Genomic DNA, 11,933 nt, shown 5'->3' on the forward strand with positions numbered 1-11,933 from the left:
TGTGTCTAAGAAAATGTGAACTGGTGTCTAGGTTGGCGACTGCCTGTGAGAAATTCGAGCATCCACACAGGGAGAGTGCGCTTGCCTGGGCTTTTTGATTTTTTTAGGGGATAATGGATTATTATCCATTATCCCATGCTCAGAGGACTGTGTGAGGCCATTCCCCACACAGTACATCTGCTTCCTGAACAAAACGCATAGTCATGTGTACTCCGGGAAGACACAGCCTACAGGTGCTGTCTTCCCCTGTCATATTTAGCTGGAATGTGACACCCACAGGTACATCAAAGCATCTCCAGAAGAGGGAAGGCACACCTTTCTGAGGCCATGGGCAGCCTAATTTGAATATCAAAGGCTCCAAGAATCTGCTTTCCTTTTGTCTTATCCGATTTAGGACAGTGCATACTAATGAGATAATTGAAGCAAGCCTAGAGGAGAGGCTTGGTTGCCGGACTGACAAACAGGAAGGTGGAGCTAACGTCACTTTGGTATGCAATGTCTCAGCTTGAAGCTAGTTCTCGCCTCTCTGTATGAAAGGCAGTGAATGGCCTGCCTGGGTCCAGCAATTACCATAGGTGTTCCTCCAGAGCCGACCCCTATCAGAGAGACGAAAGGGGTGATTTGGGGGAGACAGGAAGTCTGCTCCCAGCACAAACTCAACAGAAAACCTCTGCTTTAATCAAGAGTCAAAGAGGGCTCAGTTAACCAGAGAGACACTTTGATCTACAACAGACAGGAAGATTGGTAGGATGTAGGTATATGTTGTCACCCCTTGTCTGTTCTGTTGCAGAGCACTCTGGCCCTGACCTCATGCATAACATGAGGTGGTTAGTGGGGACGCTGGAAAGGTTCATTAAGGTGGGCTTAGCCTGCACCAATCTCTGGGGCCCATTTGGCTTTAAAAGAGGGCTGAACCCCTCACATAGCAGATCATCTGAAGACTTTGAAAGGAGTAAGAAGGATTCATTTGGACCCGAGCTAAAGGTACAGTCTACCTTACATCTTCCGCCAGTGAAGGTAGGCCAGGAGTTCCAAGAGGGAAGCAAGATCCCTCCCCTAAACATCTCCCAGGGAACAGAGGGCGGTACCGGACTCAGAGGACCCGTCAAACAGCTCCAGAACCGGTACCTAGCCAGCACACAGCATGCCCTGCTAGGTTCTTACAGCAAGCTTTTTAGGTGAGAAGTGCCGGAGAGTCTTTGAACAAGGGTCACGGCCGTTACCTGCAATCACTCTCCTGAGCTTTGGGCCATCCGCCTTGAAAGGAAACGAGCCCTGAGAAGGAGCTAGGAGGAGTGCCACACAAACATCATCCAACGTCCAGCTTTTAAGGACATTTTTGAGACAGTTGAGTCGTCGAACCGCATCTGCTGCACTGCTGGCTGTTATTATGCTGCAGTCACCAGAGCCACCCAAGATTCCTCAACCAGAATTCCAGATCCGCCAACCAGCACAGACACAAAGATTCTTGCCCCTGAGCCACCATGCCTGACAGCCTGCAGACGTCTGTCCAGCCTCGCTTGCCAAACTGCCTGCCGCCTGGTAACTGCAGCTGTCTCTCGCCACTAACTCTGTCTCAAGGGCTGTCAAGCGCCCTGGAACTGCCTTGATGTTGTTGAGCACCAAGAACTTCTTCAGCACCAGATACATTGTGGTTCTGCCGACCTGGTCCTTCTCCGAAAGCCCCTAGAGACAGTTACAACCCTTTGCCCCCTTGGTGCTGGAACCAAAAAACCTTGAACAGTAAAACGGATTACTTTACCAACCCACCCCCCTGTCAGTATCTAGAGGGCATCCCTTTCTTTCGTGAAACTGTCAGTCCTCTGTGTTCCTTTACAGGGTGGGTTGCATTTTGTAGTGTGCTAGAACTGTCTGTTGTAGTAATAATAAAGTAGATATTTGTATACAACCTTGACTGGACAGTCCCTTTTATCATTGGGTAATAATTATATTTTCGCTGTGTTGCAACTAATCAAACATCCATGACCTTGCAGAGATAAGCCTGCCATTCCGTCCAAGTTACCAAAATTGGACAAGGAGGTTTATAATTGACTTGTGCTCCAATCTGTTTGGATCCCTTCTGGTGTACTAGAGGTGTGGGGCTAATTGATGGTTTAGAAACCGATATTCACCCCTGGACCACTGGTGCCCCGAGAGTTGATTCGTCACACTGCATGTTCTGAGGTGTCCTTGGTTCTTCTAATCCTTTCTCCCCAACAGACCAGTTTTTGCGACACTGGGCAATCAACGTTCACTTTATGCACCCCATTCACCATATCTGACAAAATTGGCAACACAGAAAATAGCAGAATTCTAGTACAGGTGTATTAAAAGAATTGTTTAAAACCAGCTCATGGAGAAATAATTGCATCACTTAATTATTTTTGTCAGTCTTTTCATATTTAATGTCAGTCCTGTATCTCCACTTGCTAGATAGGTAGCGCTAGCAGGATTGAACCTTTAATTCTGTTTAAGGCTGCAAGAGGTCAGAACCTTCTCCTCTGAGGTCACTCAGGCTTTCATGCATTCGAAGGGAATCCATAGGATTGAATGGGCAATGTGGTCGTGCACGCTGTGACCAGCGGAATGGCGTTTAACCTCAGGGCACCTCTGGATAGTGGGATGGCTAGGCTGCGAGAGCGTTGTAGGTGTGTGCCCTTGCATATCTGTTTCTTGGGAGTGCCTCCAAAAGTCAGGTAGGCATTGCTTCCCTGTGCCTTAATGGTTGGGGGCTCGGCCTTCCGATATGGATGGCGGCTGCTCATTTCAGGTCTGGGGCCTTGAATGGCTCGCATTTGAAATGCCATTATTACACTGCTACCTTTATTTCAGGGATAGAAATGGAATAATTGAATGGAAACACTCGCGCTGTGCATGGGCAGTTCCATTCCAGTCAGAGCAAAAAAATCGACCAATGTAGTCTTTGCTCATTCCCCTGCACCTTGACTGCAACAGGACCTTGACTGCAACAGGACTGATCACACAGAGGCGAGACGTGTTGTAGTGTGAGCGCATCCGTGCGGGACTAAAGGATGTAACCTGGGGCACACAGTCCATATCCCCTCATACTCAAAAGACTAGATATTTTGCAGTAATAACAAATTGGATACACGGAGATGCTTGGACCTGCAGTTTTCCCTTTTGTGTATTGTCCCCAATGCACAATATTGTATATATCCTCACTCACATGCACAATTAGAAGATGGACGCATAGAAAGTCTCGACTAAAGGGCCAATCACTAAGGCCATTAATCTAGGCTAGGTACACTTGTTCATACTGAGGGAATGCTGTGACTTTACTAATCGAACATGTCTGCGTATGAGAGCAGTTTCACAGCATACAGGCCCGTCTGCGTCTGTTGAGCTGTGCCTACATTTGCTTTGCTACATTTGCTACACCGCGGGTTGTTGTCTATTTGGGTGGGTCCTCGGGTGTGTCCCCTTCCTCACGTACTTTGGATGATATTTGATGATACACAGACAGTGATAGCTGTACTCAGAAGTGTCACATAGCAATCACACACACTGGTTAGGTCGAGGAGTATTATCCCTGCTCTCCTGGTGATACAGGGTACCCCAGTGTTTTTGCATTGCAAGCATGTTCTTGTGGTTTGTTTGTTGATCTCGATTTGGAAAATAATTGGAGTTGGACAATGTGAAAGAATGTCACTAGGGGCCCCGATATGCAAACTCGGGGGCTAGCTAGACAGCGCAGAGGGCACGCTATACAGCTTTTATTCCTGGAGAGAAGTCACCAATTCTGCTTTGTAATCTACAGGCCTATGTTCGCGTGATTGACATCAACCAGCACCGGCCCCAGTTCCAAGAGAGCTCCTACGAAGTGAGGATACCTGAGGATGCTCCCACGGGGGCAGAGATCCTCCGGCTCAGTGCCACAGACCTGGACAGTGGGACGAGGCTGGTGTACACCCTTCAGGGCAGCACCGACCCCGGGAGCATTAAGCTCTTCCAGTTGGACCCTGCAAGTGGAGCGCTGACCACCACAGCACCGTTGGACTATGAAAAGGCTAGGAGCCACACCCTATCTGTTATGGTAAGGTCACAGCATGAGAACGATGGAGAGTTCGGCCAATGGGTGGGTGATCATGATAATATCATTCCTGCCGGAATTCCAGAGCAAAAACATGGATTCTGAACTTTACTTTTCGTGTAGAAATTAAACAGACCACAATTTTAATAAACACCATTAAGCAAACAGTTCCTTACTGCTAGCCCCACCTCGAGGGCAGCCTGTATTTGTGAGAAACAATAGGTTGCAGTGAGTTAGTGGCCTGTTGTTTCTTACAAATCCATACACACCTAACATGGCCGCCACGGAAACAGAGGGTGATGCCCTCTTCCATGTCCATTGTGCCCCTGCGTGGGTGGTTAGGTGCTGTTTGGCCTTTCACAACTGCATCAACTAATGTTGCCTACAGAAAAACCAAGGACTTAATGCAAGTGACCTTGTTTGTCACTGGGGGTTGACACCAAACTTGTACCTCACTAAGGACTATGTAACATAACATATTTCTTAACTTGTGGCATTGGTGAATGATTTCAGTCATCTTAACCAGAACTGCAAGAGCTAATCTGGCAATTATGACAAAGCTTCAACCTCCCTGTGGTGTAAATCCACCCCTCCACTCAGGCTAGGACAATGCTGCACACATCCTCACAGCGACAGACCGCCACCTAGTTCGTCTCAGATCGGACCATATCCTATGTATTATGTACTTATGTTTTTCTTGTCCTTTTATGTTTGTTTTGCCTTTATGCACCCAGCCCCAGATGCCTGAGGGTTTGACGCGCTATACGAATGGCTAAATAAATAAATAAATGCTACAGGTGCATTCCTACAGGCACTCAGAGTTAACAGCCTATTGGGAAATCTCCCCGTTTTCTAAAATACAGGTTTGCTAGTATGTTGGAACACCACAATCCATGCTTGGTCTTTGTTAATGCTTTTGTTTCCCGATACCAGGTCCGCGACCAGGAGGTGCCAATCAAGCGGGACTTTGTGAGGGTGGTTGTTGAGGTGGAGGACTGCAATGACCATCCACCCCAGTTTTTGAGCCCCCAATATGAGAAGGAAGTGCTCATCTTGACACCGAAAGGCACCAGCGTCATGCAGGTCCGAGCCCTCGATAAAGACCAAGGCATGAATGGGGAGCTTCGTTACTCCATACAGGCAGGTTAGTATGGGGCAACGCACCAGAATGGTATTATTCCATCATGTTTTGTATCGTTTGCTCTATATGTATGGAAGAATAAAATACCCCTAGCAGTAAATTAGACTATTGTATGGCAAGTCACTCGGGTGTCTCTGCAACTATAAAGGAAAGAGGGTAAAGAGAAAACTGGGCTCTAGATATGAACACTCCTGTGCTGAGCTCTTTATTTAGTCTAAAGATCTAGATATGCAAGGTCACAGGTTGGTAGAGGTGAACCCACACCTCTAGTTAGGTAATTGTAGACAGTGCTGGTTACCTTGCAATTTTGGTTTTTTAGTGAATCTTATGCATCACATGATTCTCACGCTGGATGAGGTATTGCTTAGTGAGATTTTATATTTATTGTACTGTAGACACATGGGGCCTCATTACGAGGAAGGAGGTAACCATGCCACAATTTGCGACATGGCTATCTCCATTCCGGGTACCGGGTCTGGGTTCCCTGAATGGGGAAGTACCGGGCCATTCCAACCTTGGAGGGCCCGGTATTTCCCCATTCAGGGAACGCGGACCAGGTCCATCCCCATTCCCATTTGAGCCACCATGGGGCTCAATGGGAATGGGAGCATGCTAACAACGGGCCCGTTAAAGATGAGCCCGTTGTTTGCATTCTGGGCTGCTCACAGGAACCGCTAAGAACCCTCTATGTCATTTCCTTTGATATCTGGGATCTCTAGTGTGTCATTGCTGGACTGGAGTGTTCTTCGTGGTGTGTAGGGTGAGAATTTCCTTGTGGTGAATTCCTGCCCCACACTGTGGAAGACACAGTGAGCAATGCATAGTGCCTTGAAATATATCCTCTTTTGGACTCAAAGTCACTCTAGTGTACAGAGTGCTGGCATGATGTGATCGTATCCTTCCAATTTTAGGAGTAATCTGGTTGTATCTTTTTGAGCATCTTGTAGTCTGTTGAGTAGATATTCGAAGAGTACAAGATAAAGGCAGTTGGCATAGTAAAAATGAGATAATTCCCATGGCCCTTTGTGTTAATGTCAGGTGGGCATGATGCATCATAAGGTTTGGAGTTAGAGGAGGCATCTCTTTACATTGGCTTTAACCTATGGTTCTAGTGTAACGCTGCTGTCCACTATGACTTCAAGGTTCTTCATGGGGAAGTAAGAGGTGGGCATTGGACTATTATGCCATGCTAGAGGATTTCTGCATGGTCGAGTGTCATCGCACCCCAGATCATGATTTCTGTAGTGTATGGGTTTAGCTTAAGTCTTTTAGAGGACATTGAAGAGTCCACATGTGCAAGGCATGCGTTGAGGTAAAGTATGTTCTTTGGTGGGATGGTGGGAAGTTTGTAAACAGTGTATATATTCTCTGCGTATTGGAAGTCTGTGAGGCTTGTGTTGCCGATGACAAGCCTGGTCATGTCTATGTTGAAGAGGAGAAGAGGCTGGAGCCTTGTGATGCTCTGCATTTCAGGATGCATGGCGGCGGTCCTTAGGGGGCTACAAGAGTTGTTTCTATGTTGTTGGTCAGGAAGAATGTGATCCAGCATAGGGCAATTCCCTTCACCCCAATGTCTCGTTCTTTTAGTAGGATCTCATCACTTGCGGCATCGAATGCAGCAGAAATGTTCAGAAGGATGAACGCACAGATTGATCAATTTTCTGAATTGCTCTTCAGCATGTTCCAAATGGAGCAAAGTGGATTATGTTCCTCTCATTGGCCTGGAACCGAGTTTTGATTCATAGAGGAGATTGTTAATCTAAACATATTCCTAAAGCTGTTGGTATATCATTTTCTCTAGGATTTTCTAATGAAAGGTGCATTAGAGATTGAATTGCAATTAACAGGATCATTCGGATAAATTTAGGAGAGTTTTAATGAAGGATGTTTTGAAGGTGATGGAGGCTTTCAGAAGGCATGGAAGGCAAGTTTTAATTCTGGTTGCCTAGCTATGGAGTTGTACAAATTGATTGAGAATAGCAAGTGCAGGGTGGTAAAAGTGCAAAAAGCAGTTAATGACTCCCAGAAGAATATGTGGGTATCACTTGCCAGGTAAGGTAGAGCACAGTTGGTGTTTTCCCATCCAGGTAGCCTTGGATTTATTGAATTGTGTGGCTGAAGTGTCTTGTGATGGAGCCACAGAGTTCCTACATTGCTGTTGTGGTCAGGCTATGGGCTGCAGTGTTATAGAATTCGTGATGATTTTGAAGACTTTCTGTTTCCCGTGTTGCGCTGATTCGATAAAACGTGGGAAGCGGGCTGTTTTTGCTTTGTTAGCAACGGTTGAGGGTAGTCCATTTGTAAGACAGTAGTTTGCAGCTTCTGCAGATTCACTTAGGCTTCCGGGTTTCCTTTTGATGCCATTCAGCCAGGGGTTAATCCATTTGGAGACTTGTCTCTTTTGTGAGGCTTTGAAAGGCTTTTTGGTGCTATGCTATCAAGGGTGCTATTGATACATATTTGAATATCGTTGAGTTGGTTATACGGTGCTCTGATCAGATTTTCAGTTGTCAAATGGTTTTGGGTGCTTTGAGTTTTTTCAGCAGGCCGTCCGTTTGGATCTTTTTCCATGCTCTTGTTAACATTGGGGGTCCTTTGGTGGGGGTTTTGCGAATGTTAGCACTTCAGTGAAAATGGTAAATGCGACAGAAAGGTGGTCTCCTCGAAGGAAACCACACTGGGGAGGTAAAGGGTAGTGATGTTCTCATTGTCAGAAACATCATCCAAGGTGTGTCCACTTCTTGGGTAGGTCTTTAAACCAATCGTTTCAGGTGAAGCACGTGCACATTTGTGACAAGAGACGTTGTAGAGTTGATTGTGAATAGCAAGTGCTGGGTGGTAAAAGGGCAGAAAGCAGTTAATGTAGTCCTGTCTCTTACTTTCTCTTTGACTTTTCCCGTCATTCTCCTCTCCTCAAAACCATTTCAACTCTCTTCCTACCCCCATGATCTCTTTTCCTCAGCACCACCTCTCTTCTTGCTCACCTACTCTCTCTATTCACAAAACCTCCCAACCTAACTTTCATCATACTTCCTCTTCCTGCATATTCCTCCAGCACCTCTCTAATTTGCAGACTCAACATCAGTATGCTTCTACATCTCCATCCCTTCATATTGCTCTTTGGCATGCACAATCTAACATGGCTTCCTTTTCCACTGACTTCCTTCTTTCCCATTCCCCCTCTCTTGGACTAATTACCTGGATTTCTCCCTCAGATTCTGCAAGCCTTGCTGCCCCTCATGGCACTACCTATCCCTTAACCAACTTTCCCTGCCCAACTGGTGGGAGTCGTGGTGTAGGACTGTTTGCATCTTCCAAACGTTCTATCCCTCCTACTTCCTAATCTCTCATAGTTCTCCCTCTTTCGAATACACTATTTCCACAATCACTGCTTCCTATGACATTCATATTATTTCTCTCTATCGGCCACCAATTTATTAACCACCTCTCCTAACTAATTGGGTCCCTTCTTCCACATCATCACCTCATTGCCACTGGTGACTTTAACCTCCCCTCTCTCTCCACTGGCTTTAGTTCTCTTCCTTTACTACTCACTCTCTGCTGTCCACTCTCTGGCCACCCATTCAAATGGTAACTCCCTTGACATTATTCACATCTCCTCTCAACTCTCTGCCTCTAATATCCCCACTGCTTCTTCTCCCTCTGATCATTCCATTGTCTTTGCCTCAATCTCCATTCTTACTTCCACCAAACTCTCTCCATCTACCACTTCCATTACCAAGCATAAGTTTCCCTCTTCCAAATTCCCTATTTTTCTCTCTGACCTACACGACTCTCTCTCCTGCAATGCAAAATTCACTGTTCCATCCACCGATAAACCCTTCACTAACTTGAATGCTGCTCTTAACGATCCCTTCTCCTCTCACTTCCCTCTTACTAGATTCACTCCTAAACTCTCCCCTCCATGGCGTTGGATTACGTCTACCATACACACCCTGAAAACAACAACTGGGAAAACCTTTGCACTTGGAAGAAATCTAGGCACTCCTCGAATCACCAACTATGCCTGACTGTTCTTAAAAATGACTTCTCTGTTCTCAACTCTGCCAACAGTGACTTCTATCTCTCTCTCAATTTGTCTCAATCCTCTCAACCTAGGTGCCTCCAAAATTCCCTCACTTGCTCACATTTCTCCACCACCTCTACTCTCCTCCCCTGCGACAATGTCTTCCTTTGCCCCCACTAACCCTGATGAGATTCCGGACCTTCTCCTCAGGGCTAAACCTTTATGTGCCCCCATCGACCCTCTATCGCCACACGTAGTGAACCTCAAAGCTCCCAGTGTTGTTCCTCATCTTAGTTCCATCTTCAGCTCCTCTCTTGACAGTACCACTTTTGCATCATCCAACAAGTTGGCTACTGTCATCCCCATCCGTGAGAAACCTGGCCTAGAACCTAACTGTCCTGCCAACTTTAATCCTGCCTCTCCTCTACCTCACTGTTCCAAAATCCTAGTGTGTTTAGTTTTCATCGTACTCACTGAGTTCCTTGACACACACAACCTTTAGGACCCTATTCAATCTGGCCTCTGCACTATTCTGAGTCAGCTCTCCTTAATGTCAGCAAATAGATCTCTTCCACTCGGCATGCTAACCGTTCCTCTATTCTTATTCTTCTTGACCTCTCTGCTGCCTTCAATACCTTCTGTCAGCACTATCTCTCCTAGGCGTCAGGGACAAAGCACTTGCTTGGTTTGCTTCATATCTCACCCCCAGACACTTCCAGGTGTCCTGGAACAGCCTTACCTCACCACTTACTCCCCTTACTGTTGGTGCTCCCCAAGGGTCCGTCCTGAGTCCATACCTCTGCTCTTGGCACCTTGATCTCCTCCTATGGCTTCTCTTATCACCCGTTTGCTGATGACACTCAGATCTTCTTCTTTTCCTCCTTATCTGGTGAGCGATGGTCAAATACTTCTAACTGTCTCTCCAGCATCAAATACTGCATGGCAACTCACTCACTCCTGTTCATATCTACTCCCCATCCAAGCGGGCTATCTCTTCCTCTCCCCCTCTTCTATTCTGCTCTCCTGGCTATGTTTCCTACTCTACTTCTGTTCAAAACCTTGGTGTCGTCTTTGACCCATCTCACAACTTCTTGCTCTCGATCTCCAAATCTGCCACTACCGCCAGAATTAATTTTCTCAACATCAGAAAAATAAGACATTTTCTTCCCTTCAACAGTGCTAAGCACCTGATCTCCTCTTTAGTACTTTCCCGATCAGTCTACTGTGCCATCTACTCTATGGCCTTCCCAACTATGCTTTTTTCCCCTTTACAAAGTCATCAACTTTGCTACCCATACACTCTTTAACCTTCCCCGCTTTTCCTCCACGTGCCACATCCTACCTATTGGCCCATCACACTCACTGCTCTCTTCCTGGCTTCCGACAATCATCCTCAGCTCGCCTCCTTGCCACCTCTGGTGCCCCTTGTGCTTCCTCTCATTTCTGCTCTCTTCCTCTACTAGCTCCCTTACTTTGTAATGCTCTTCCTCTCCCTCTCCACACTACTCCCACTCTAATTGTATTTAAATCCGACCTCCTAGCTCTCCTCCTTTCTGAAGAACCACAACATAATATTCTACGCCACCACAGCTCCCTGTTCTCCTCTCCCCCTACCTATCTATGACAACTCCACGGCACTATTCCCTCACTCCATCATCCTAAAACGTAGCTCTTCCTCCAACATCCCATTCCTATATCATGCTCTACTGACCTTGTTCCTGGTTCATGTTTCTACCTCTCCTGAATCATCTGGTCTTATATCCACACCCTCTCACCCACTGTTAAGGACACTAGTCCTCCGCTTTTCCCCTTAATGGTCATTAAATAAATATATAATAATAAAAATGATAAGGTTTTGAAGTCTTCCAATATGGCGAGGTGTTGGTGGTCTACAGAAGGATTGCCAACCACATCAGCTATGTTGCAGTATTGTGTTCTGTATATGAAAAGGAAGGTTAGTGTTGTTGTATGTGAGATCAAACAGATTAAGCATTGAGATTTGTAGTTCAGCACATTATTGAAAATTGAAGCTGTAGCATTATTATTATTATTATTAATAATATTATTATTATTATTATTATTATTATTATTATTATTATTAAATATATTTAACATGCAACCCGCCCATAGTCCTCTGTGCGCACACAAAACAAAATGGCTACAGTTCATAAGAGGAGCAGAAATCAGAGCCTGAAAAGATCAGGCAAAGAGGTTTATATATTAATCATTAGAATTAAAAAAAAATCGTTTTATGGCCTTCTTATAGTTTGGAAGACAAGAGATTGCTCTTCTAGCAGGAGGTAGATCATTCCAGCCAGAGACTGGGAGTGCACACATCCAAGCTTGTTCCTCCAAATTCTTTCAGTTTAAAACAAAGAGGATAGAGTTTTTTATTCCCAGTAGATCATAGGGACCTAACGGCAGGGGAGTCATGTAGTGGCCCCGACAAGTAAACAGGAGCTTTAACTGCATGTCAATTTTGTGTAAGGGAGAGAATGTTACACGAGATTCTCTGTTGGACAGGAAGCCAATGGAGTGATGTTCTGGCCTCATTGATATAATCCATCCTGCCCAGACCACACACTGCTCTCACAGCACCATTTTGAGCAACCTGCAAGGATTTAAGATTGGCTCTTGTGATGCCAGCCAGTAGACTGTTGCAATAGTCAATCTTTGAATTGACCAATGCACAGGGCACGGCTGACAGATTGGTA

General features: G+C 45.8%; 1 protein-coding gene across 1 annotated transcript in view; it reads left to right on the forward strand.

The window, feature by feature from the left end:
- FAT2 (FAT atypical cadherin 2) overlaps positions 1-11,933 on the forward strand; it is a 262,307-nt gene that overhangs the window by 159,314 nt on the left and 91,060 nt on the right. Inside the window, exons 8-9 of the mRNA XM_069654000.1 lie at positions 3,779-4,054; positions 4,985-5,195. Coding sequence (XP_069510101.1) covers positions 3,779-4,054; positions 4,985-5,195 — 487 coding nt within the window. The remainder of the gene's footprint in view (positions 1-3,778; positions 4,055-4,984; positions 5,196-11,933) is intronic.

The sequence above is a fragment of the Ambystoma mexicanum genome, chromosome 3q (genome assembly GCF_040938575.1).
Source record: "Ambystoma mexicanum isolate Mex_15411 chromosome 3q, UKY_AmexF1_1, whole genome shotgun sequence".
Lineage (NCBI taxonomy): Eukaryota > Metazoa > Chordata > Amphibia > Caudata > Ambystomatidae > Ambystoma > Ambystoma mexicanum.